At 43.0% G+C, this 23,095-nt stretch overlaps 1 protein-coding gene and 1 long non-coding RNA gene across 8 annotated transcripts in view; both read left to right on the top strand.

The window, feature by feature from the left end:
* The first annotated feature begins 212 nt into the window (after positions 1-212).
* LOC142819387 (uncharacterized) lies at positions 213-12,678 on the top strand. The gene is made up of 3 exons (XR_012897259.2): positions 213-3,679; positions 8,719-8,807; positions 11,793-12,678. It is a non-coding gene; the product is annotated as an uncharacterized LOC142819387 (long non-coding RNA).
* Positions 12,679-14,546: 1,868 nt separating this feature from the next.
* The window catches only part of CLSTN1 (calsyntenin 1), a 79,510-nt gene continuing 70,961 nt past the window's right edge, over positions 14,547-23,095 (top strand). For 3 of the 7 annotated variants that reach the window (XM_075906084.2, XM_075906083.2, XM_075906082.2), the window contains exon 1: positions 14,549-14,890. In XM_075906084.2, coding sequence (XP_075762199.2) covers positions 14,800-14,890 — 91 coding nt within the window. In that variant the 5' untranslated portion in view covers positions 14,549-14,799. Of the gene's footprint in view, positions 14,891-23,095 lie in introns of all 7 variants that reach the window. The other 4 variants (XM_075906085.2, XM_075906086.2, XM_075906088.2 and 1 more) reach the window with 3 other exon arrangements.

Here is a 23,095-nt window from a genome sequence, read left to right as displayed (position 1 = left end):
TGCCGACCGATCCCGTAAACCTCGTTTCACGAGGCATAAGGGATCAGTCGGCAAAGCTTTCCTCGTCATCTGATCTGCATCTTGACTGCCGTGTTGTGCCGACGATCAGCTGAGACGGCACAGCGTGGCGGCCATTTTTATTTTAATGATGCGGGGGATATTTAAATCCCGGCTTCATTGACTATATCGGGTAGTCTAATTTACATGCCTTTGCTGGCAGAGTCATGTAGTCTAGACATACCCGTAGAAAAATACTTGTATTGACAAGGCCCTAGAGCAGGGATGGCAAATATCAGCCCACGGGCTGGATCTGGTCTGCCAGGGTTAGCTCCTGGCAGGCCCCCACTGCTATATTTACCTGCATGGCTACAGGAACTGGCAATTGCAGTTCCCATTGGCTGCAGATTGTTGTTCCCAGCCAGCAGAGCTGTGGGAAGCTGTGTCCCAATTCGTACTGCTTCCCACAATTCCCATTGACCAGGAATGGCGATATGCTTCCAATGGGAGTTGTGATTGCTGGTACCTGCGGCCATGCACGTAAATATAGCAGCAGTGGTTTGCCAGGGGCTAACCCTGACGAACTGCCGTCACGTTATTGCCCACCTCTGCTCTAGAGGCAGGTTCAGGCTCTCAGTTGGACCCAAGAAGCTTTGGACCACTTCATGCCTCCAGTGACTATGGACTGTGATCCTGATCCCTTGATCTTCAGAGTCGCCTGTTACATCTATGGAAACCTCCTGCAGTATCTTTCAGAGATCTTACTGTGTTCGGTATCCTTGTGGCCTATGGGCTGTATGTCATTCCATGGGGGGTGATAATCACAGCCCCTCCAAGAACTAAGAACACTGGGGCTAATTAGGCAAAAATCACTCAGGCTGTCACAACTCCTGAGCAGTCTCCCCACGTGGAAGATTTGCACATACTCAGTTACCTCAAGGCCAGCCTGGGCTGCCCCTACCATAAGGTGAACTGAGGCAGCTGCCTCAGGTGCCAGACTGGGGGGGGGGGGGCACTAGAACCCAGAGTGTAGAAAATTGTGTCTGCTACTGGTGCATATGTAAGTAGCAGAGCAGAACCATGAGAGGAGTAGAACAGGTAGAAGGCAGAATTGAGACCTTTCAAAGTTTTGGCCCAAGCGAGGGGACATGGGGGCGTCATTTGAGCTCCCCGCCTCAGGTGCCAAAATGTCGTGGGCTGGTCCTGAGGCCAGCTGACAAAGAAAGGCCTTTTGGACAAATAGCCTGAGTTTAAACAGACTCAAAGCCTTCTTTCTTATCCAGCGCAAACACAACTCTTCACTCACAGGGATGCCCCCAAGCCTTAGGGAAGGTTTGGAGGGACTGACACCAATTAGAGACCTTATGGAAAAGGGTGAGCATGATCTGTGGCAAGCTCATTAGCATGCATATGGGTTCTGTTATTGTTTTAATAAGCTTTCTTTGTAATGCTTTTACTTGAAGAATAAATGTGCTTGCTTAGAGAGCGCTGTGTGATATCTTATGCCTATGGGTAATTGTACTGCTTATGTCAGAGGTGGAAAGAAGACAAACCAGGCCTGCTTAGGGTGACTGGAGGAGAATTCACAATGGAGACAAGGAAGCTGTGCAGCCTAGAAAAAACCTAATTAGGGTGGAGAGAAGTGCAGGTTTCTGCCCCAGAAAGGTGATGCTTGGGGATCTGGAAGCCTGAGGGTAGGAGACCTTGGTGGACCATAATGTCTCTGTGCCTGTGTCCCCAATATGTAAAATGTAATATTGTCTCTCTTAGTCATTTATAATGCCCCGAACAGCCATAATAGAAGCTTCCTTACTTTTGAAGAGTGTTGTGAGGAGGTTAATTCCATTAATAATTGTAAAATGCCTGGAAATGTTAGGATAGGAGGTGCTAATGAACTGTAAAATATTATGATTTACATGGTGGAATATTCAGTCCACCCCTTTGTAAGAAAGGGGACTTGTGTTTCACCTTTGTTTTCATGTTTCTGTTTGCATATTTTGCAGCAGCATGGAAGTATAACTGGAAAGAAGGGAAGTAAACAAGGCAGAAGAGGTTTGCAGGCGCTGCTGGCTTTTTGTGGAGAATGCTGCTTGTTTTTCTGCAGTTTTGTTTCCCAGCCTATTAAAATTTCCTCCTTTTCTTTCTCTGTTAAGCCAGTAGTTCAATGGCTTATAGAGAATTCTCTGAACGCTCTCAGAAATGTCAGGGGAGAAGATTTTCATCTTCAGATTGCCAAGGCTTTCATTTGCATCCCCTAAATCAATCCTCAGAGATGATCAAAGAGCATGCTGGAAAGTTTCAAAAGGAGAAGGGTGGGTGGGGGAGAACAATCCTCTTATTCCCTCCCCCAGCACATACAATCAACCTCCACGACTAAAAAAAGAATCTGAAGACATTTTAATTTTCACAGCATCTTTTATTTACACAATGTTAACACAATGTGAATCATAGAAAGCAGGGAGGCAGACCTGGCAAGTCATGCAGTCCATTTTCCTCTTTAGCCAATGCATAGTGTTTCTAGTGCCTTGTTGTTTGGTCTTCTTTTCAATGTCCCAAGACATGGACACCCATTCCTTCAGGAGACTGCTCCAAGTTTTACAGATCTCATTGGCTGGAAATGAGACTGGATATTCACCCATGTTTTTATTTTCTTAATTTTGTCCCAATTTATTCTGCTCCTCTTCTCATCCCCACTCACCCTGGTGAAGTAGTCCAGGAAATACTGGAAGCCAATTTTAATCAAATAATACAGATTTCTCCAGGGAAAAAAGAGAATAAAGATGAGGTGGGAATGGGCCAGCAACAGAACAGACTGCAACTCCCATAACCCTCCCGCTGTTGGCTGCATTATGCAGCCATCTTTATGAGACATGGGCTGTGTTAACTTACCAACAGACTCCCTCCATCTAGGATGCCTCCTTTCAGATGTTGTCTCAGGGGGACATGTGGAATCTTACTGACCAAGAGCAAGAAGGTGATGTGGGAAGTGAGGCACATAATGCACAGCTCTATCCATGTGGGGATTATCAAATCCTCCAAGATTTCATACAAACCCCATGCCCATGATGGAAGAATTCACAGGAAACTCAGTGAAGGAAGTTTCCTCCCTTATCCCCTTCCATGTCTTTTCCTGAAGGAGGGATCTAGGTCACTGTCACTAATTTGTCATTAGCAGTTTAAACTTTACCTGGGGCCAGATTTAAACAATATACGACCATTAGACAGAGCACTGAGTGTGTGACAGAGATGGGACCAAGCCCCAGATCGAAACACCCTCAAATGCAGATAAGAGCTTTGCCTCCCCACCCTAGGGTCAGGATTCCTACAGGTAGGGGTTCCTGCCCTAGGGTGACAGTACCTACATAACATAAGAACGGCTGTACTGGGTCAGACCAAAGGTCCATCTAGCCCAGTATCCTGTCTGCTGACAGTGGCCAGTGCCAGGTGCTTCAGAGGTGGTGGACCAAAGACAATGATCAAGCGATTTGTCTCCTGCCATCCATCTCCAGCCTTTGACAAACAGAGGCCAGGGGCACCATTCCTTACCCCCTGGCTAATAGCCTTTTATGGACATAACCTCCATGAATTTATCTAACTCTTTTTTAAACTCTGTTATAGTCCTAGCCTTCACAGCCTCCTCCCGTGACGAGTAGATTTCAGCCACGCGCCCTGTTCATTCACGGTGAGTGCATGTGCAATGCGGCTCTTGCGCATTCGCAGTACGGGGCTGGCGAGCAGTTTTCGCTGCCGTTCGTCAAGCCCTGCTTATCCACATTAAATTTCATTTGCCATTTTGTTGCCCAATCACTCAGTTTCGTGAGAGCTTTCTTATGTTCTTCACAGTCTGCTTTGGTCTTGACTATCTTGAACAGTTTAGTATCATGCGCAAACTTTGCCACCTTTCTGTTTACCCTTTTCTCTAGTTCGTTTATGAATAATTTGAATAGGATTGGTCCTAGGACTGAGCCTTGGGGAACACCACTAGTTACCCGTCTCCATTCTGAAAATTGACCATTTATTCCTACCCTTTGTTTCCTGTCTTTTAACCAGTTCTCAATCCATAAAAGGATCTTCCCTCTTATCCCATGACAACCTAATTTACACAAGAGCCTTTGGCGAGGGTCCTATGTGTAGGACACTTATGTTTAAGGTTAGGGTTCCTTTGGATAGGTCTCCCTGCTCTAGGGGTTGGGTTCACATGGGGAGAGGACTTGAGACTAGGTTTAGGGTTCCTATGAGTAGAGGTCTTTCGGTAGGGTTAGGGCTCCTATGGGTAGCTCAGTCCAACCTAGGGTTAGGGATTCCTATGAGTAGGGATCCACTCAGTAGGACTAGGATTCATGTGCGTAGACTAGGATGTGGGGTTTATTGATTCTATCAGTAGCAATCCCTACCATAGGGTTAGGGTTCCTATGAGTAGGTCACTTGGAACAAGGGTCAGGGTTCCTATCAGTATGGCACTTTGGGTATGTCGCCAGAGGCATGTAAATTAGACTACCCAACATAGTCAATGAAGCTGGGATTTATATATCCCTGGCTTCATTAAAGTAAAAATGGCCGCCGCACTGTGCCGGCTCAGCTGATCGTCGGCACAGCGCAGCAGTCAAGACATGGATCAGTCAACAGGGAACGCCTTTGTCGACTGCTCCTGTAAACCTCGTTTCACAAGGCATAAAGGAGTGGTCGACAAAAGCATTCCCTGTCGATGATCTGCGTCTTGACTGCCGCACTGTGCCGACGATCAGCTGAGCCGGCACAGTGTGGCGGCCATTTTTATTTTAATGAAGCCAGGGATATTTATATCCTGGCTTCATTGACTATGTCGGGTAGTCTAATTTACATGCCTCTGGTGACAGAAGCATGTAGTCTAGACATACCCTTTGGGCTGGGCTTAGGCTTCCTATGAGTAGAGCGCTTGGAATTGGATTTAGAATCCTATCAGTAGGGGTTTGCACCTCACTGTCATGGTTCCTATGGGTAGGTCTCCCAGCAATAGAGTTGGGGTTCCTATAACTAGGGGGTTGGGGCAAGGGTTAGGGTTCCTATTAGAAGGGGACATGGAGCTGGTCTTAGGATTCCAATGAGTAGGGGACACTTGGGATTGTGTTTAGGGTTCCTATGGTTAGGAGTCTCCACCCTAAGGTTAAAGAATTCCTATGAGTAGTGTACATGGGACAAGGGGTAGGGCTCTTATGGGAAAGGGACCCTGCTCTGTGGTTAGAGTCCTATGAGTAGTGGACTTGGGGTTAAGGCCAGGGTTTTTATCAGTAAGGATCCCTGACCGCCTGAGGAAACTACCCCCACCTCTTCCTCCTGTGCCCTATGGAAAGCCGACTAGCTTGCCTCAGCGCACTGGGACCAACCCAGGCAAAGTGCTGGGAACAGCATGTATGAGGGGGGCCTGGCCTGGGGGCAGAGCATTGGCAGAGCCATGGTAGGCTGTTTGGGGAAGCATAGCCTCCCCTAACCTCTGATACTCACTACCCATGTGCCTATAGCTGAACACTACTTTGCTCTCTGAGCATGTTCACAGCTGGTTCCAGATTTGAGCTTTGTGGATCAGACTCGTCCCTCTTGTCAGCTGAGTTTGCTGGTGAAGACCCCCTGCTCTCTATGCAAGACACTCCCCCCCGCCCACTTGCTTGAAGTAAGAATCAGCAAAGGACATTCATTTTTACCTACAGCCTTATCGGTTCTTTTCAGGCTGCTCAGCTCCATTTTGACAAGTGCAAGAAATGTGTGCTCCTAGATCCTTGTAAGCCGAGCATTAGTCATGCTGCGTGTTTCAAGGACACCAGTCCACTCGTTTTTCAGCTTTCACAGAAAACATGTTCTGCCACCAGGTCTTTGTCCCAGTTTTATAGGCTACTAGTAAGGCTACGATTTAGCTATGAGTATTTTTAGTAAAGGTCATGGGCATGTCACGGGCAATAAACAAAAAGCCACAGACCATGGCCCATCCATGACTTTTACTAAAAATACCCCTCCCTCAATCTTAGCTGTTGGGGTGGGGAGAGTGGCTCCCACAGACACTGCTGCTCCTGGTGAGGGTGGCTTGGAGCCCCAATGCTGCTGCTGTTCCTGATGGAGGCTCTTGCTGCAGTAGCTGCTGCTCCAACTTGAGGGACAGCACCCTGGGGCCCCACTGCTGGAGGTGGGGGGATGGCCAGTTGCCTGGGGCTGCCTGAGTAGCAGCCAGTGCCCTGCTGTTCAGGTGGCCATTGGATTGGGTACACTGGCCGCTGCAGAAGTCACAGAGGTCCCAGAAAGCCGTGGAATCCATGATTTCCACGAAAGCCTTGGAGCCTTAGTTACTAGAAAAAAACAAAATTGCAAATGATGACAAGGCAGGCCAAAGTGTATGAGGAAGACAGGTGGGAAAGATTATAGAGCGTGTATGATGGGTCCTATGAAAATAATAGCCTCTTGCATTTTCACAGCAAGCAGGGATCCCTTGCATCACCAGTGAAATGCATGAAGCACAGCCGCTGCTTGACAGAAAACAACAACACTACTCAAGTTTAAGGGTGTGTCTAGACTACAGGGTTTTGTCGACAAAAGTGGACTTTTGTTGCCAAAACTATACCTGCATCTACACTGCCGCTGAATTCTGTTGACATAACATCAACAGAATTCAGCAGTTTTGTCGATGGCTGTAAACTTCATTCTACGAGGAATAACGCCTTTTGTCGACATAGTTCTGTCGACAGAAGGTGTTATTGCATTTACACTGTCCTTTGCGTCTACACTGTCATGTCAACAAAGCGGCTTGCTTTGTCTGTTGACAAAGCGGCTTGTTTTGTCTGTAGTCTAGACACTCTTTGTCGACAGAAGCTTTGTTGGCAGTATCTGTCGACAAAACTTCTGTCAACAAAAGCTTGTAGTCTAGACGTACCCTAAGATAGGAACCAATTTCAATTTCGCCCTGTAATTGCAGCATGAATTTAGGCTGGCAGACTGCAAGGCATTTGGTTAGGATTCCATCTTTAATAATCTTAGGAAAGTGCCCAAAGATCTTGAATTATTCTAAACATGGCATTCTATGTTTCTTCATTCTATGTTTCATCCAGAACTGGCATTTCCAACACCACAACACTGTGTAATGTTCTGGGTTGTAGGAGCTCCAGCACAGCAAAACACTTAAAAAGTCCTTAACATGATACTTAAATCTCACTGACTTTACTGACTCAATCAGCAGTGACTCTGATGGAAGAATTTTATTCAATGAGATACCGGCAGCACCTATCTGCTCTTTGGAAAGCTCTCAGCTCCATGGTGCTCCATCCCAACCTAGAATAATTAACAAGGTGCTAGTGCCATAGCACCCCATGACATAATTGCAGATGCATTCATTTAAAAAAAAAAAAGCTAATTTGGGAAAGCATCTATATCAGCATATAAAGAGGCCCCGAAATATTCTCTCCTCAGTGTCTCACCTTTGTAGGTTTTGCAGGATTGGAACCATTTAGTTAATCCCAGAAATATTTCCCCTCCTGACAAACTTATGATATGGCACTCTAGCTGGAAAAAAGGTATTAAGGGCACATATTTTAGCAGAACTCAGGTTAAATCTCTTACTGTCGTACGAGAGACGGTAATATTATTTAATATTATTTTCATTATTTTCGGATACAGGAATAGCCATGGCATTCTGGATTTTGCTTTTTAAATATTGTTTTCTTTGCTGTTGTATGTAATAAGAGCTCGTTGTTTGTTGATTTACATTTGAAAAATGTGTTACTTTGCAGAGAGGACTGTCCATACTGCTTTGAATCCTGACACATTTACATTTCCCACTCAGAGTTAGTGCACAATTCTGTTTCTAAAGACTCCCAAGTGTGGAGGATTTATCAGATCTCTGCCTTATCACACAGGTATCAGTGGCTGTGCTTTAATTGCCCTGCAAACCTTTACTTGTGTGTGGTCCTTCATTATGCATTGAGTCAATAAAATTACTTGTGTGAGTAAGGATTTGTTGGATCCGACTCCTACTAGCCACCTAAAAGAAAAATACATATTATTGCACATTTTCATCTGGTGAAGCATTGACAGAATGTCAGGATTTAGATACATACTGCAACAGCAGGGCTAGAAGGTGGGATAGCTCAGTGGTTTGAGCATTGGTCTGCTAAACACAGGGTTGTGAGTTCAATCCTTGTGGAGGCCATTTGGGGTAAATATTTGTCAGGGATGGTACTTGGTCCTGCTGTGAAGGGATGGGATGGGACTTGATGACCTTTCAATTTCAAGGTCCCTTCTAGTTCTAAGAGATAGGCAATCTCCATTAATTTAAGCTTCTTTTAATATAATGTGTCAGCATATGTTGGTGTCACTTATCCTGGCAAGTACCCCTTCCTAGCCACCTAGTAGGACTGCTATAAAGGGAATCCAAATCTGTGTTGCCCTGGGTTTTCTGGGGGTATTTTAAGCTCTTGGGGCCTTATTGGAGACCAGCCATGGTGTAGATGCTCCCAATTGTGGTGTAGACAATCCCAATTTCGAAATAAGCTACGCAATTGATGTAGCTCAATTTGCGTAGCTTATTTCAAGTTAAGCCCTGCTGTGTAGACAAACCCTGAGTGTTGGAACCCATTGTCCAGCTACCTAGCCCCTCTGCATGCAGTTCTAACCCATCAGCTCCCTGGTACTTAAGTAACTCTACTTTCCTGGAACTCCACCCAAAAGGTGTGAAGCGTTCAGTTTACTGTTTCTCTCTTTCAGGATCAACATGATAGTTGTGAATGCTTAAACTTTAAAGGCAAGTCTACACTACAGAACTACATTGACCTTATGTTGACTTAGTCACTGAAGTAAGTCAATTGCTTTTGTATCTCTACCTTATGCTGCTTGCAGTGCAGGTGTGTGTCCTTACTAGGAGCGCTTGCACTGGTTAAATTGTCAGTGTGGGGCATTGCGATATGGTCTCTGAAAGGCAGCAGCAGTCAATGTAAGTAATGGACTGACACCGTGTTGATCTAACTTCATTGACCTGAGCACTATGCCTCAAAGAGGTGGAATTATTAAGTCATCAGAATGGACGAGTTACTTCAGCGGGCACGACATTTTAGTGTAGATATTTCAGTTTTAGGTTGACATAAACTGCCATGTGATGACCTGACCTTGCCATAGAGTAAACTGCCTCTGCACTTATTCTAGCTCCACAGCTCTTTACTTAAGAAAACACACAGAATACAGATCATACAGAAAACCATAAAACACTATACTAAATGCACTGTCCTCCGGTAGCTCACCCTTTCCTTGAGAGATCACCTGTGTTCCATCAGGCAGGCAGGGTTCTTTGCTCACCCTCATCTTAGTCTGGTGCAAAATGGTTCCATCTGCCCTCTGTGTGTCCCTTTATAATTTCGTTATATATATATATATATACAGGCAGTCCCCGGGTTACATGGATCCGACTTACATCAGATCCCTACTTACAAACGGGGTGAGGCAACCTCGCACTAGCTGCTTCCCCCCAGAAGACCAGGGAGACGCAAAGCTAGCACCCCCCCCCCCCCCAGCAGACCAGGGAGACACAGAGCGGCTTTTCTCAGCAGACACCTCAGCTTGAGAATAAAGGACTGAGGGAAGTTAGGTGTGGGAGAATAAAACTGAGCGCTGGAGAAATGTTTGGCTAGAGTTGCCCCTACAATATGTACCAGTTCCGACTTACATACAAATTCAACTTAAGAACAAACCTACAGTCCCTATCTTGTACGTAACCCGGGGGACTGCCTGTATGTGTGTGTGTGTGCGCACACATGTGTGTGAAGTGGAGGTAGATCAAACCTATTGTCCCAAGGTATTTTACTTTGAATAGACTGTTGTTTTCTGCTTCGTCATCCATCTTTATCTCCAGCGTGGCAGAGACCTGATCCAACCCTGCTGACTCATAGTGGTGCCACATACATATAAGCTTTCCAAGGCAGGGCAATGTCATGCTACCATTACATAACCTAATCCACAACTGAAAAGTGGTACAGTCAGAACCTCCCAATCCTCACAGTTGGGCATTTTGAGAAATCAAGACATTTTAATGGGAGATTTGACTAAGAAATGCAGATTGACTTTCTAGCTGCTGATAAAATGGTATGCTGAATTGTCCACCAGCCCCCAATATAAATAGCTGTGAGGAAAACTGGTTGATGATGATTACAGAGAGTTGCTCAACTGGCAATCAGGGAGACTATTACTGACTAAGTCTTCCCTCAGGATATTAGTTTGTAGTTTCTTGATTTTTTTTCAGAACATGATGGTGCTAGCAAAAGTGCTGTAATGTGTGTGTAGAATGTTTTTTCTCTCTCATCTGGATGCAAATTAATGTTGTGGGACTACTTTGGTTTGCTTTCTGATTTTCAAATTCTTAGAGGTTTTTTTTTCCCCCCAATTGTTCTATTTGCTGGTGAGCAACATGTCAGATTCAGTTGCCCTGATGCTCTGGGTCCATCTTGGCTGATGTCATTGTACCAACAGTCTTGGATTGGCAAGTGGGCTGTGCCCACGAAAGCTTATGATATCTATATGTTTTGTTAGTCTTGAAGGTGTTAATAGACTATTTGTTGTTTTTTAAATTTATCCTGTAAAGACTAACTCAGCTACCCCCTGAAGCTTTTGGATTGGCAAGTCAGACATTGGTATTTATGCTGCTTATACCTAAAAATAAAATAATAAAAATCCACCCTCTTGCTCCCCACAAAGGAAGTAATAACATTACAAGTGTATTTATACAAGCGGTCAAAGCCCTGCTACTTTGTTAGAAACTAACAAAATTGTATTGTCAGGTAATGACAAACTTGGCACATCCTTGAGATCATATTAAGCTCTAATAAAACTCTTTGAACAATCCACGATATGGCATTTCTCCAGCTGCCGAATGGCACCTTGGAAATTCAAAGAGCAATCTGAGTAGCAGAAGCTGTTCCCTGAGGATGGAGCCTCACTGAGAAAGATCCCCGAAGGGTTTCATTTTCCTTGAGCATCAGTTTGCAGAGGAAATGATGCATCTATAAAGAACTGTGTAAAGAAAACGAGCCTATCCAGACATGCCCTGTGACTGAGCCCAAGAGATGCTCAACACCCACAACTCCCACTTGAGTTAAGGGAAGTTGTGGATACTCCACACCTCTCTGGATCATGCCCCATTCTATAATGCTCTCTGTCATCTTCTAATGAGTCAGTCTGTTTTAATAATACTGTGGATATGATAGCACCTTCAATGTGAGATTTACACACTATTTTACAAACCCAAGTTTCAAAGTATCCCTGTAAGGAAGATATTATTACTATTTTACCGATTGGTCAACTGAGGCACAGAAAGATTAAGTAACTTGCTTAAAAAAAACCCACATAGAAAATGTTTGGCCCTTCTAGGAATAGAACCCAAGAATTCTGGCTCAGAGCATCCTGCACCAAGCACTAGACTTTCCAAGCTCCTTTTAATGCTGTGGGACATTCAGTTTCTTCTTTCACTACTTTTCTCTGTCATGTAGTGGGATATATGCTCACAAGATTTTGGCTCTATACTGAGAAAGCAGTCATATTTTCATCATAGAATGTGTAGCTACCAAACTACAAAAAGCATCCTGGAGTGGGCTGGATAATTTAGGGGATTGGTGCTAATCTTTACCTTCAGGTTCTGATTTAAATCCAACCCAGGATGCTAGAGAGTGAAAGTCGCTTCTTAATGGTTTTTTTGGTGGCCTACATGAAAAGTGTTTGGTTGTCTTTATCCAGTTCTCAATGATGAAGTGTCCATTAGACAAAACACATCATAATTGTCACTAATTGTCTTTTAGAAGAGAGATCAAGGACTGACAGGTGTCGGAAATAAATTATCCTCTTGCCTCTGGAAGGTTGGTTGGCCCCCCCTACATCTTGAATTTGTTTTACTACTACATTGATGGGACAACCTGGGAGGAGCTGTTACTGGGACTGCCTGTTCTATAGATAAACAGAGCTGTCTGTGATACCAGCACTAAAGTCACATGATGAGTTTAAATATGAAAAAAGATGGAAACAAAAACCATATCAGGGGTGTCAAAACAGTCTGTGTTTTATTTTTATTTCACTGTGGAAGTGAAATTGCTAATAAATGCAAAACAGCTATTTCTGTAATGATAAAATCAGTCTGTCTCACTTTGTCTTTTATGAAGCTCCATAAATCTGGGAAGGTAAGATTTTCCTTTTTGGAACTGGCTCTCTGATAGAATTTTTTGATCAAAGAGCAATAACAAAGGAAGCTGAGACAATCACCCTTCTACAGCTATACAAGTACTATACCCCTAAATTATTCATATGCAATCTTCTATGTGGGGCACCTACATGTTTTCGCAGATAGAACTAATAACCCTGTATCCTAATTTAAAAAAACAAATCCATGTACATAAAATGCATGTCACTAATCAGCACGTCTGCATATTTTAGGTACTTCAAAAACAGTTTAGCTACTTTATGCAGAAAAGTTTATACTGTTCAGTTATGAGAAAGGTATTTTGTACTTTCAGTTTCCCCATCTGTAAAATGGGGCTAATAATTCTTAAAGGAACACTAACTCAGAAATCACCTATAGCTGGGATCCTACATACTTATGTATGTACTTAATATCAAGCATTTAGATAAGTGTACACTATTGTGACTTAGATTAACCCTCTCCAAAAAACACTCCCCCCCCAAAATACTTCACCATATTTTTCTGTTTTTTTCCACTTTGTGCATTTGACAGTACTTTATACAGGTGTCTTTTACCATTTTCCCGAAAGACTCCCAGCTATAGTGTGACATGTGTGAGTGGACCTCTACATATGTCTTGCAGAATCTGGGTTTTAGGGCTTGATTCTGTTCCTCCTGAAGTCAATGGGCAAAACTCCCCTATTGCAGGACTTGTAGTGGGGGGCAAGGGGCGAAGGGTGAGCCAGATCTTGCCTTGCTGGAAACATCTCTGTAAACATTAACACAGGAGCAGGCAAATCCCTTATAAAAATGTAAAGGGATGTTTAGAAGGTTAAGATATACTATTTAAAAGTTGATGTATCAGGAAATGGACTTTTTTAAAAGTATTTTTTTAAATGACTTGATAGTGTCCCACTACGGAGTCATGAAGTTTAATTAATTAATTAATGTTCGTAAAATAACTTCAGATCCTAAAACATTATTTTTGTATTCGCCAGATACAGAGCAATCTTGTAAAACAGTTCATTTCAACTGCAGTAAGGTAAACAATGAATGATTATTTGGGGAAAATCAGGAAAAACTAACACAACCGTGGAAATTAAGTACACAACAACAGAAAGAAGACAACAATCCTACATACTTTGAAGGGAAATCTAGCCTCCTAAAATAATTGTTGCCTCAGGGCAATTACACCGCAAAGTGTCTCTTAGGTAAATCCTGTGATCTTCCAACAGTTCTTACCCAGGCAAAATGTCCTTGGTATCGGATTTTTGGCCGAGTAAACACTAAAGGAGTTTGGTTCCTGGGTGGATTACACTGCATTGCAGTTTGTGAATTTTAATACAACGCAGAAAGGAAAAAAGCATCGCGGGTGAGACAGCATTTCACATCCCCACCATCCGCCCACTCCACGTGCCCACAAATAAATAATTAACAGGGGCCACCGTTTTAACTCCTCCTCCATCCAGGGGAAAGCACGCGAGTTTGCCGTGGAGTGTGAAGTTGACTGCGACGCGAAAGGCACTGAGCCTTTCTTGCCTTCCCTCCCCGCATCCCAAGACGTCTGCATTGCAGTGCAAACTGAATCACGCACCGGCATGGAGCGCTGCCTTCCGCTCCAGCCAACACAGACCACGCGAGCACGCCCCGCATTGTTAGTTATTTTGATCGGGGTGGCGCCCACGCGGTGGTGCTTACCACGGTGCACAACGGGGCTGAGCATCCTCCTCTACCTTCTGCCCCTTTGCAGCAGTAGAGCCTGCAGGGCAGGACAAAATGGATGGTGCCTCTGACTCTCCCTCTCTCCCGCCTCCGCTCCTACCTACACAGAGCAAATCCGGTGTGATTGCAGTGGGTGATGCTTCGTACCCATGCAAAAGGGCAGGCACATGAGCACCGGCCTCCTGCCCCCTGCCCCTCCCTTGCCAAAGGAAAGGAGCCCTCCCCACGCTCCAGCCCTGGACTCTGCAGAGGGGCTCAGAGGCTGTGATAGGACACCTGAGAAGGACACTCTTGGTTCCTTCCAGGTAGAAGAGTGAAAACCACCTTCTCCCCACAGAGAGGCGATGGCTTCTCCCATCTCTCTATTGCCCCAGATGGTATTTTCCTTCCCTCCACCCCCAGCCACCCAATGGAGGGGTGGGTTATCCCCTCCATTGATACCCCCCTCTACAGGTTTGGTTTCTCTCCTCCCTCGAATCCACACCAAGAAATAAGGTGCTCCCCTCCCATAAATGGTTCTGCCCTCTAGCCCCCAGAGATAAGGTGTGGTCTCCTCTCCTTTTGCCCCCCCCTCCCCACTCCAAATGGTTTGTTCCCCTCCGCCAGAGGGATAAGATGGTTTCTCCCATTCCTCATCTCCCGAATCCCTCCCTTGGAGTTGGTTTCTCCCTGGGCCCCCCTCCCCCGCCTGGTAACCGGTGCGGGAGAGAATGAGCCCAGGCATCAGCCGCCATCTTGATCCTAGCTGCCGCTGGCAGAGCGCTGCGCTCTGAGGAGGGGAGCGGAGCCTTCGCAGCGCCCCTAACCCTCCGCCCCGCAGCGCGGGACGCAACCAGGCCCGCTGGGGGGCCCCCTCCTCTGTCTCTTAGGGGTCCATCCCCCCTGCCACTCTGAGCGGGCAGAGCGCGCGCGATGCTGCGCCCCGGGATGCTCTGCCCCCGCCTAGCCCCCGCCTGGCTCCTGACCGCTGGGCTGCTCTGCGGGGGGCTCTGGGCTGCTAGAGGTGAGTGAGCCTTGGAGCCGTGCGGCGGGGGGGGGCTTGCTGCAGTGACCTCCTCCCTGGAGACTGCGTGCCCTCTGCGGGGGCTTGTCCCCCCAATTCCCCGGGACACCACCCCCTTCCCCGGGTCACCCTGTCCGCCTTCTGCGGGGGCTTGTCCTCCACCCCTTCCCTGGGACACCCCACCCGCCTTCTGCGGGGGCTAGTCCGCACCCGTTCTTCTTCAGGGATGTCTAGCTCCATCCCCCATCTAACGATGTAACCCTAGGGCACCCCATCTCTCCCTTCTGGGAGGCTTAACCCCGTTCCCCTTCGTGGTGGGGGTGGGGGTTACTCCATTCCCTGTAACATCTCCTACATCCTAGCTATAATCGCTATGGAATTTAACCCTCTGTTCCCTTCTTTGGTGGGGGTCTAAGTGCATTCTCCTTGTGGCACCCAGTTTACCTACCTCTGTTTGGGATTTGAACCCCTGTGTTCCTCTCGCTGATGGAGGAACCTGGTTTCCCCATGTAATATCTCCTTTATCCCTCTCCTGGTGGAATTTAACCTTCACTTATTTCATATGGGAATTAATCCCTTTACATTGAGCTAAATCTCCTCCTATGAGGGGGCTGAGTTGTGGGCGGAGGCAATGTCTTTGGCTTCCTCCATCCTTTGGGCACAGCAGGATGATACCCCTCTCCAGAGTGCTAGGGATAGGAGGGGGTTAGTCCCTCTCCTCAGTGGTGCTGCCTTAGGGGGTGGGGAGTTATCCCCATACATAGTGTGGCAAACATCACAATCATAGATGATGGAAGAAGGAGGAGAGAGTTGTCCCAGTGAAGGAGACTTCCCAACAGCCAGATCTGGGGATGATTTATCATGTGTGTTCGTTGGGGGGTAGCAAAGTTGAAGCCCTACAGACTAGGGAGGGGAATTGCCACCCACACTTCTCTTTAATGCTGAGGTGTGATGATAGGCGGTAGTGGTGGGTTATTCCTGGTAAGGAAGACTTGCCCACCTCAAGTTAGGTTGTTCTCTTCCTCCTCCTGGCAGATGCAGCTTGAGCTAATGCCTGCTTGGGACTCTGTTTCCTGGGTTTCTGGGAGAGGGTGGGAAGGCATTGGCTTTGCTAATGACATCGATATATATCAGTGCAGTGTCTACTTTTTTATGAAGGGGGCACCCTGAGATTTTGGTAAGTGATCAAGGGCTGCGTTTTTCAATGGAGGGGATGTGAGGTCTTAGATGGAAGTTGGGTGCAGAAGGGAGCTTGGGGTTATGGATTGGGGTACAGGAGAGGGTGTGGAGTTTGAGAGGAAGTTTGGGTGAAGGAGGAAGTTGTCACCTGGGATAGGGAATTAGGAAGGAGGTGCGGGGTGCAGGAAAGGATTCTGTCTTGGGGGAGCAGTGTGAGAGGAGTGCAGGGTCTGGGAGAGAGTTGTCACCTGGGAGAGAAGGGTGCAGAGGGAAGGGATGGTGACCTGGGGTAGGGAGTTGGAGTGTAGGAGAAGGTGGGGTGTCAGGTGTAGTCTCTGGCCTAGAGGCACTTACTTGGTGGCTCCTGACTAGCTGGACCTTCAGGCAGGCTCTATGCCTGAGAGGGCAGGCTGCAGGTCAGATGAGCCATATTTTGCCTGCCCCATGTGAGTGAGAAGAAGAATGCATGAACCATAATAGTTCTGCCTCTGTTTTGGTTTTGTGGTTTTGTGGTTACCTTGATTAGGGTCTGTAACAAGGAGTGTGTGGATGTTACATAATTGTTCCTCCAAAAACTCTTGGATTTTACATTGTCAATATTTTCTTCTTTTCTTTAAGCTCAGTTTGGTTTTAAATTAATAGAGGTGTAGAGGTCGTAACTTGTATCAAACATAGTCCGAACTCATGAAATGTGGTAAGACTATCCATGCAGCCCTAGACTGGCTGCATATTGTAAACAGTCTCTCAGCTGGTTCTTGAAAGGCAGGGTAGTTGTGTGTGTGCACAGCTTTTAAAACTATGGTGGTATTTCGGTTAGTGGAAGAGCTTTGATCATTAACTGGGAATAGAAATGGGAAATCTAACACCTCAACGAGCCTCTCCCAATGACATGTTTTTTTTAATAGAGAACATTGTCCTGTTCCTAAAGCAAATACAATTTTATTGCATCTTTTGCCATATACCCTTTTCAGTGTTGGATATTGATTGATGTTGCAAACTGAAAAGCATACGCATTGCAGATCTGTTTTTGAACAGATTTCATTATAGTATTGCAGACTGTTCTTTACCAGAATGTGAACCTATATATTAAAAAGGGCAGTTTCTGTAAGATTATTTAATTGATCTGATGGTGGTATTTGTGGACTGCATTTTCTTTTCCTAGCATCCACTAGTTTGTAATAGCATCCGGACTTCATAAGCAATTGAAAGGCTTCTGTCTATGAAGCGCACAAGCTCTTTTTAGGTACTCTGACAAGTTATTACTAATCTAAAGACCAAAATGTAACAATATTTTATCTAATATTTATTAAATCATCTTGTAATTTCATTTTAATACTGTGTATCTGTGGAACATGAATACTTGGTTACCTTGCTGAGATATCAATATTAGAATGAAGATTCGAATACACTCTTGCCTTTGTTCTTTTTCTTAGAAAAGATGGCAGCAGAAACTTAATTTTCTACTTGCCTGTTTTTATGTTTTTATGTAATTCTGAGACTTCTGTAGAAAGTTGTACATAAATACTAGTTTAATTGTAATCAGCTAGTATTAAATCTACAATTTCTTGTTAGAGCCCAAACTGTGTTTGTTGTCCATCCTGATGCTGCTTTTACTAGAGTAGAATTCTGAGTTGCTAGATTCTAAAGATTAGTTCTTAACTAACTTGTTACAGATATTTATGAGACTTCATTTGGCTTTGGTATGTGCACAGTTAGAAACTGTTTATCTAAATATATGTTTATTGTCTTTTAAATAAAATATAGAAAGAATCCAGTGACTAGTGAAAGCTAGCAAAGCTTGTCATGGTGGTGTAATTTATAGCCTAGCATTCTGTTGCTATACTTAAAACTGAAAAAAATATACTTACATTCATAGATTAAAAATAGCGAATCTCCATATACTATTTGTTACTAACACATTAACTGTTTTAAAAAGCAAACAGTACTAATTGAATACTGGTATGTCATTCATCTTTGATACTGAGAACAGACTAATCAATTTAGTTGTATATAATCAGTTTAACTTTCTGGTCCTCTTAACACAATGCAAACACTGCAGGAAAATATCTTTGGGATGGGAAGCTGTTTTTTTTGCTGGTAATTAAAATAAACAAGAACTCCAACATGACAAAATATGGAAACATTTTAAGTTGGGCAAGGTTTTGTGTGTGTGTAGGTCTATCTAATCTATCTAAAAACCCTAAATTGTCATCTGAATTTGACCCGACAATGTGCTTTTCATACTTCAGTTGTGATTTCTTTCTAGTGTTTCTGTCCTTCAGAGAATTAGATAAGCTTAAATGTCAGTTTTTAGTTTTTGATTAATCAATGCATCCTGTTATTGCAAAGAACTAGAATATAAATGTTAAAAGTCCATACTATGTAGTTTAATGTCCATAGTATAAAAGGCAATTTTATGAAATTATTTCTTTAATGTTTATCTTGTAATAGTTATGTTGGACTAAGAATGTGGCTAGGTCTACACAACAGAGTTTTTGCGCAAAAATAGGCATTTTTGCGCAAAAATTTGCAGCGTGTCCACACCTGAAGTGCATTTTTTCGCAAGTAAAATGAAAGAACAGAAGGGTTTTTCCGGTGTAGGTATTCCTCCTTCTACGAGGAATAACTCTTTTTTGTGTGTGCAAGAGTTCTTATGCAAAAAGGTGTATGTGGACGGGCAACAGGGTTTTTTTGCACAAAAACAGGAAAGAGGAAAAAGCACAGGTGCTCTGGTGGACATTCTGTGGATAGCTATCAACACTTTCTTTCAAGAGAGCATCCATGTATTGTGGATGCTCTCTTCTGCAAAAGCACATCACTTTTTCAATGCGCGTTTGCAGTGTGGACGCTCTCTTGCCTAAGAAGTTTTTGCAGAAGATCTCTTCTGCATAAATACTAGTTTAATTGTATTCTGCAAAAAGCTTCTTGCACAAGAAGCCTGTAGTGTAGACATAGCCTGTGTGTTATAACAGAATTGTTAAACATGTTTACATCAATTATTGGAAAAGCTGAACTGTTAGCATTGAGAAATACTCTTTAAAGCATTGGTTAAATACTTCACTCTGATAAATGGAACTGAAAGGGAAATTAAATTGTAAAGGGAAGGAGTGCTTCCTTTCTTTCTGTCTTTTGAATGAGAAGACAGTTCATTCTTCAGACATTGGTCAGGTAAAACATTAGCTACTTCTGCTTCACCTCAGGCCTTATGTCATGTCTTTTAACTGAGTGATGAAGATCACAGAAAGGAACAGTAAAAAATCAAAACAGTAGTTATACCCAGGAAATCATCACTGATTTTGAGCAATTCAAGAGGTTTCTTGTGTTCCTATGAATTTCTCAGTCCTACCTACAAATAACTTTCTTACAACTACCATATTCCAGATAGCTTATTCCAGACATTACTGTGGACAGTCTTCATTATACAGAATGTTGTATATTAGGGATATAAAATCCCATTTAATTAGTTAGTTAAACATAATGTTTAACCAGTTAACCATTTAAACAGCCTATGGTGCGATGGGCCCAACGAGCCCAGGAGGGGCTGCTCCAGCTTGACGGGGCCGCTAGTTAGTCTGAAAGATCATCCAGGTAAGGGTGTTGCTTACTGGTTGACTACTGACATCCCTAAAGTATATGGTTCCTCTTTTCACTCCAGAAAAGGCAAAATTTTAGATTTTCCTAAAAAAATGACTGCATCCAAAGAATTGTGTGGTATCCTTTTTTTAAAGTCCTTAATGGATCTAAAAGAGAAGAAGTGAAGGAGAAATGGATAAGTTACTGGTAGAAAAGCCTTTATTTTAATACTTTTGGGTAAGGTGTGGTATAATGGCCACTTTATCAGTTGGATGAGACAATGCTAAGTGGTTTTTCCATCCACAGTACAAATGAGATTATATGTGTCTGCAGAGATTAAAGTGGAAGAAAACTGATGCTGTCTAATCTAGTATATTTTGTTATGTCTTTGTTTCCAGCATTGCACTACCTACTTTTTCTTTTCTCATAGAAATAGAGTGCACTCTCCCACTTTGCAGCCAGCAAAGCAATATGAGCCATAAATTATACTGGTAGAAATCTTTGGTGTTGTAAAAATAGCCTTTTTTAGTTACGGTGTTGTAAAAATTGAATGTGACTTGTAAGCTTTCATTCTCCTTTCTGAATTACTCATGAAATACCCATTGTAAATTTCTTTGCCCACTGCTTATTTCTGTCTATCTGGTTTTTAACTCTGGTAAAATCACAGGCTACAGTCTCATTAATGTACATTTTTATTAACTGAATTTGCAATTTGTGTCAGTCTGTACAGGAGCTCCCTAAGGTCTAGTCCAGTGTTTCTCAACCTTTTTTTTTATAAAGTACCCCTTTTTCAAACACAAAACTAAAACAATTATAAGTACCCTCACTACCTACAGTTTTCAGACACACCATTTTTTTTCTATCATTTCAACACATTTGTTTAAACAACTTAATCGTAGCTGGGCGGGTGATGAAATGTTTGGGTGTAAAATGCACAAAAATAATAAAGTGCTGTGAAACTTAAAACAAAAATTCAGTTTTCTCTAAATTTCAGTTGTGTTGATGTACCCCACCCCTCCCCTCCCCTCCCCCGACCTCTCTCTGGTACTCGTACCACTTGTTGAGAAACATTGGTCTAGTCTAGACCTTACAATTACATTGACCTATGTCAGGGTTTCTCAAACTTCATTGTTTGGTGACCCCCCCCCCCCCCCCCCGTGACAGCAAATATAACTTCACAACCCCAGGAGAGAGGGACCAAACTCTGAGCCTATCCAAGTTCCACTGCCCCACATGAGCAAAATCTGAGTTCCATCCAATATGGTGTCTCACCTACATCTTAACAAAAACACAATCTTGAAGGAAAGTCTGACAGTTCCTGGAGGTCTTCTCCAATGTAACCAAAAGAAAAATGGAAAAAACTCCACCGCATGAATTTATAACTTTCTCAGCCCTGGTCTATATTAGGGAGTTATTTCAAACTAACCCCCCTTTATTTAGAAATAAAAAGCAAAGCATCCACACTACCAAGTCCATTATTTCAAAATAAAGGGCTGGAATTATTTCAAAATCTGTACTCCTGCTTTCCTCGGGGAATAAGGCTTATTTCAAAATAGAGATAGTATGGATGCTCCGCTGCTACTATTTCAAAATAACTATTCCCCAGAGTAATTTGAAGTAATTACTCCCCCAGTGCTTCCTGGGGCTCTAAATTGAGGTAGTGCGTCCACAGTAATGGAGTCCACCTTGGACTAATTCGAGGCTCCTCTGTAGTAGGGACACACTATTTTGATTTTGTTATTTCAGGAGTTATTTCAATTTTAGTTATTTTGAAATAATTTCCTAGTGTAGACATGCCCTCAAAATAAATGATAAACTATTTTGCGTAAAGATAGCCTGTGTTGTCATATGGGAGACCCAAATCAGATTGTATCCAGATTATTCCCAGGCAGAAGTAAGGGATTTGTATTGGAAATCAAATTCAGCCTATGACTACAGTACAGACACTAATCATAATGGCATAGCTACAGCACTACAACTATGCATTTTTCTGGAATGAATAGGTTTCACAGAATTAAATTATTTTTTATAATTTTAACATATGAATGTTTTAATTTTTTCTGTCTCTGTTTTTATTTATTTTCACAGTTGCATGAAATTATGGGAAGGGGTCATGTGAATTATTTAATGACAGACATTGAGATTCAAAAAGTTAAAGCTTTATCGCTGCTAAAACATAAATTACCAACATCTCATGTCAAAATATACAAAGTGAATATTTAAGTTCAAAAAAATAATTTTTGTATTTAGCTTGTCTGTCAATTTTGATTATTGATGGACATTTTTGTTTGCATATGGTGAAATCAACATTTACTGACATTTACCAGTTAAAAAAAAAAATTCAATTCTTCCAAGCCAGCCAGTAGATTATAACGTGGTTCATATATGAAGCCCAGTAATACCAAAACAAAAAAACCCTAACTTAGAACGATGATGCTTTTAGACATGGTGGTAAATTCTTTTAAAGGATTCACTAGTCCTACCAAAATATACAATATTCATCTAGTTTTAAAAAACAAAGCAATACAATAGATATTAAATATTCTTAAATACTGAAAATAAGGCGAACATCATAATTAACTTCATTGACAAGTGTTTGTGTCAGTTTGATGTTAATCCTCATTATTAAATTCAGTTGGTCATATCCCCCAGGCTTGAAAAATGATCACATATCTGCTGAATCACTTGATAATTACTTGTTCTGTTCATTCCCTCTGAAGTGCCTGGCATTGGCTACTATTGGAAGACAATATACTGGGCTAGATGAACCTTTGGTCTCACTCAGTACAGTTTTTCTTGTATTCTTACCTATTAAGCAAATACAGATTTATAAGATATGAGCAGTTTCAGAAGTTCTGGACCAATGTTTGGAGACTCCCGAGAATTATACTTTAGTTAGTAGTTAATGTTTAGATGGTTTTCCTTCTGTTATAAGGGATGGAAATTTTCTGTTCTCTTTTAATTACTGAAATGTCCACCTCAATTACTGAGACAGCTACCCACTTTAAAATGGATTTTTCAAACTGGATAATAGCTGTAATTATACTTTAACTCTTTTCTCATTGGTTAGAATGTCTCAATGTTTATCAAACACGAATGCATTCAAGTCTTTTAATACCTTTTGGGACTAAAGAATCATCACTTGCTGATTTTATAGATTGGGAAATGAAGCTACATGCCTTGTCCATGATTTAATAAATCTGTGGAGAAGCTGGGAATGAGATCATTTGAGTCAATCTGGTGCTTTAATGACAAGTTCATTTTTGTCTCTTGAATTATTATACACTTATTCACTCTTCAAATATGCCTTCCAAGCTTGAGCAATGCAAGGCACTTATCAGGGAATAAAGATAGAGGTCTTTAAGGGACTGGGACTCTATACAATTCAGCATGTTGTAACCAGACTGGTGAGCAACAACAGTAGATTAGGGATGTTAAATATCGGTTAATTGA

Source organism: Pelodiscus sinensis, chromosome 24 (assembly GCF_052426305.1).
Source record: "Pelodiscus sinensis isolate ZL-2025 chromosome 24, ASM5242630v1, whole genome shotgun sequence".
NCBI lineage: Eukaryota > Metazoa > Chordata > Testudines > Trionychidae > Pelodiscus > Pelodiscus sinensis.
This window is presented reverse-complemented; position numbering and strand designations above follow the sequence as displayed.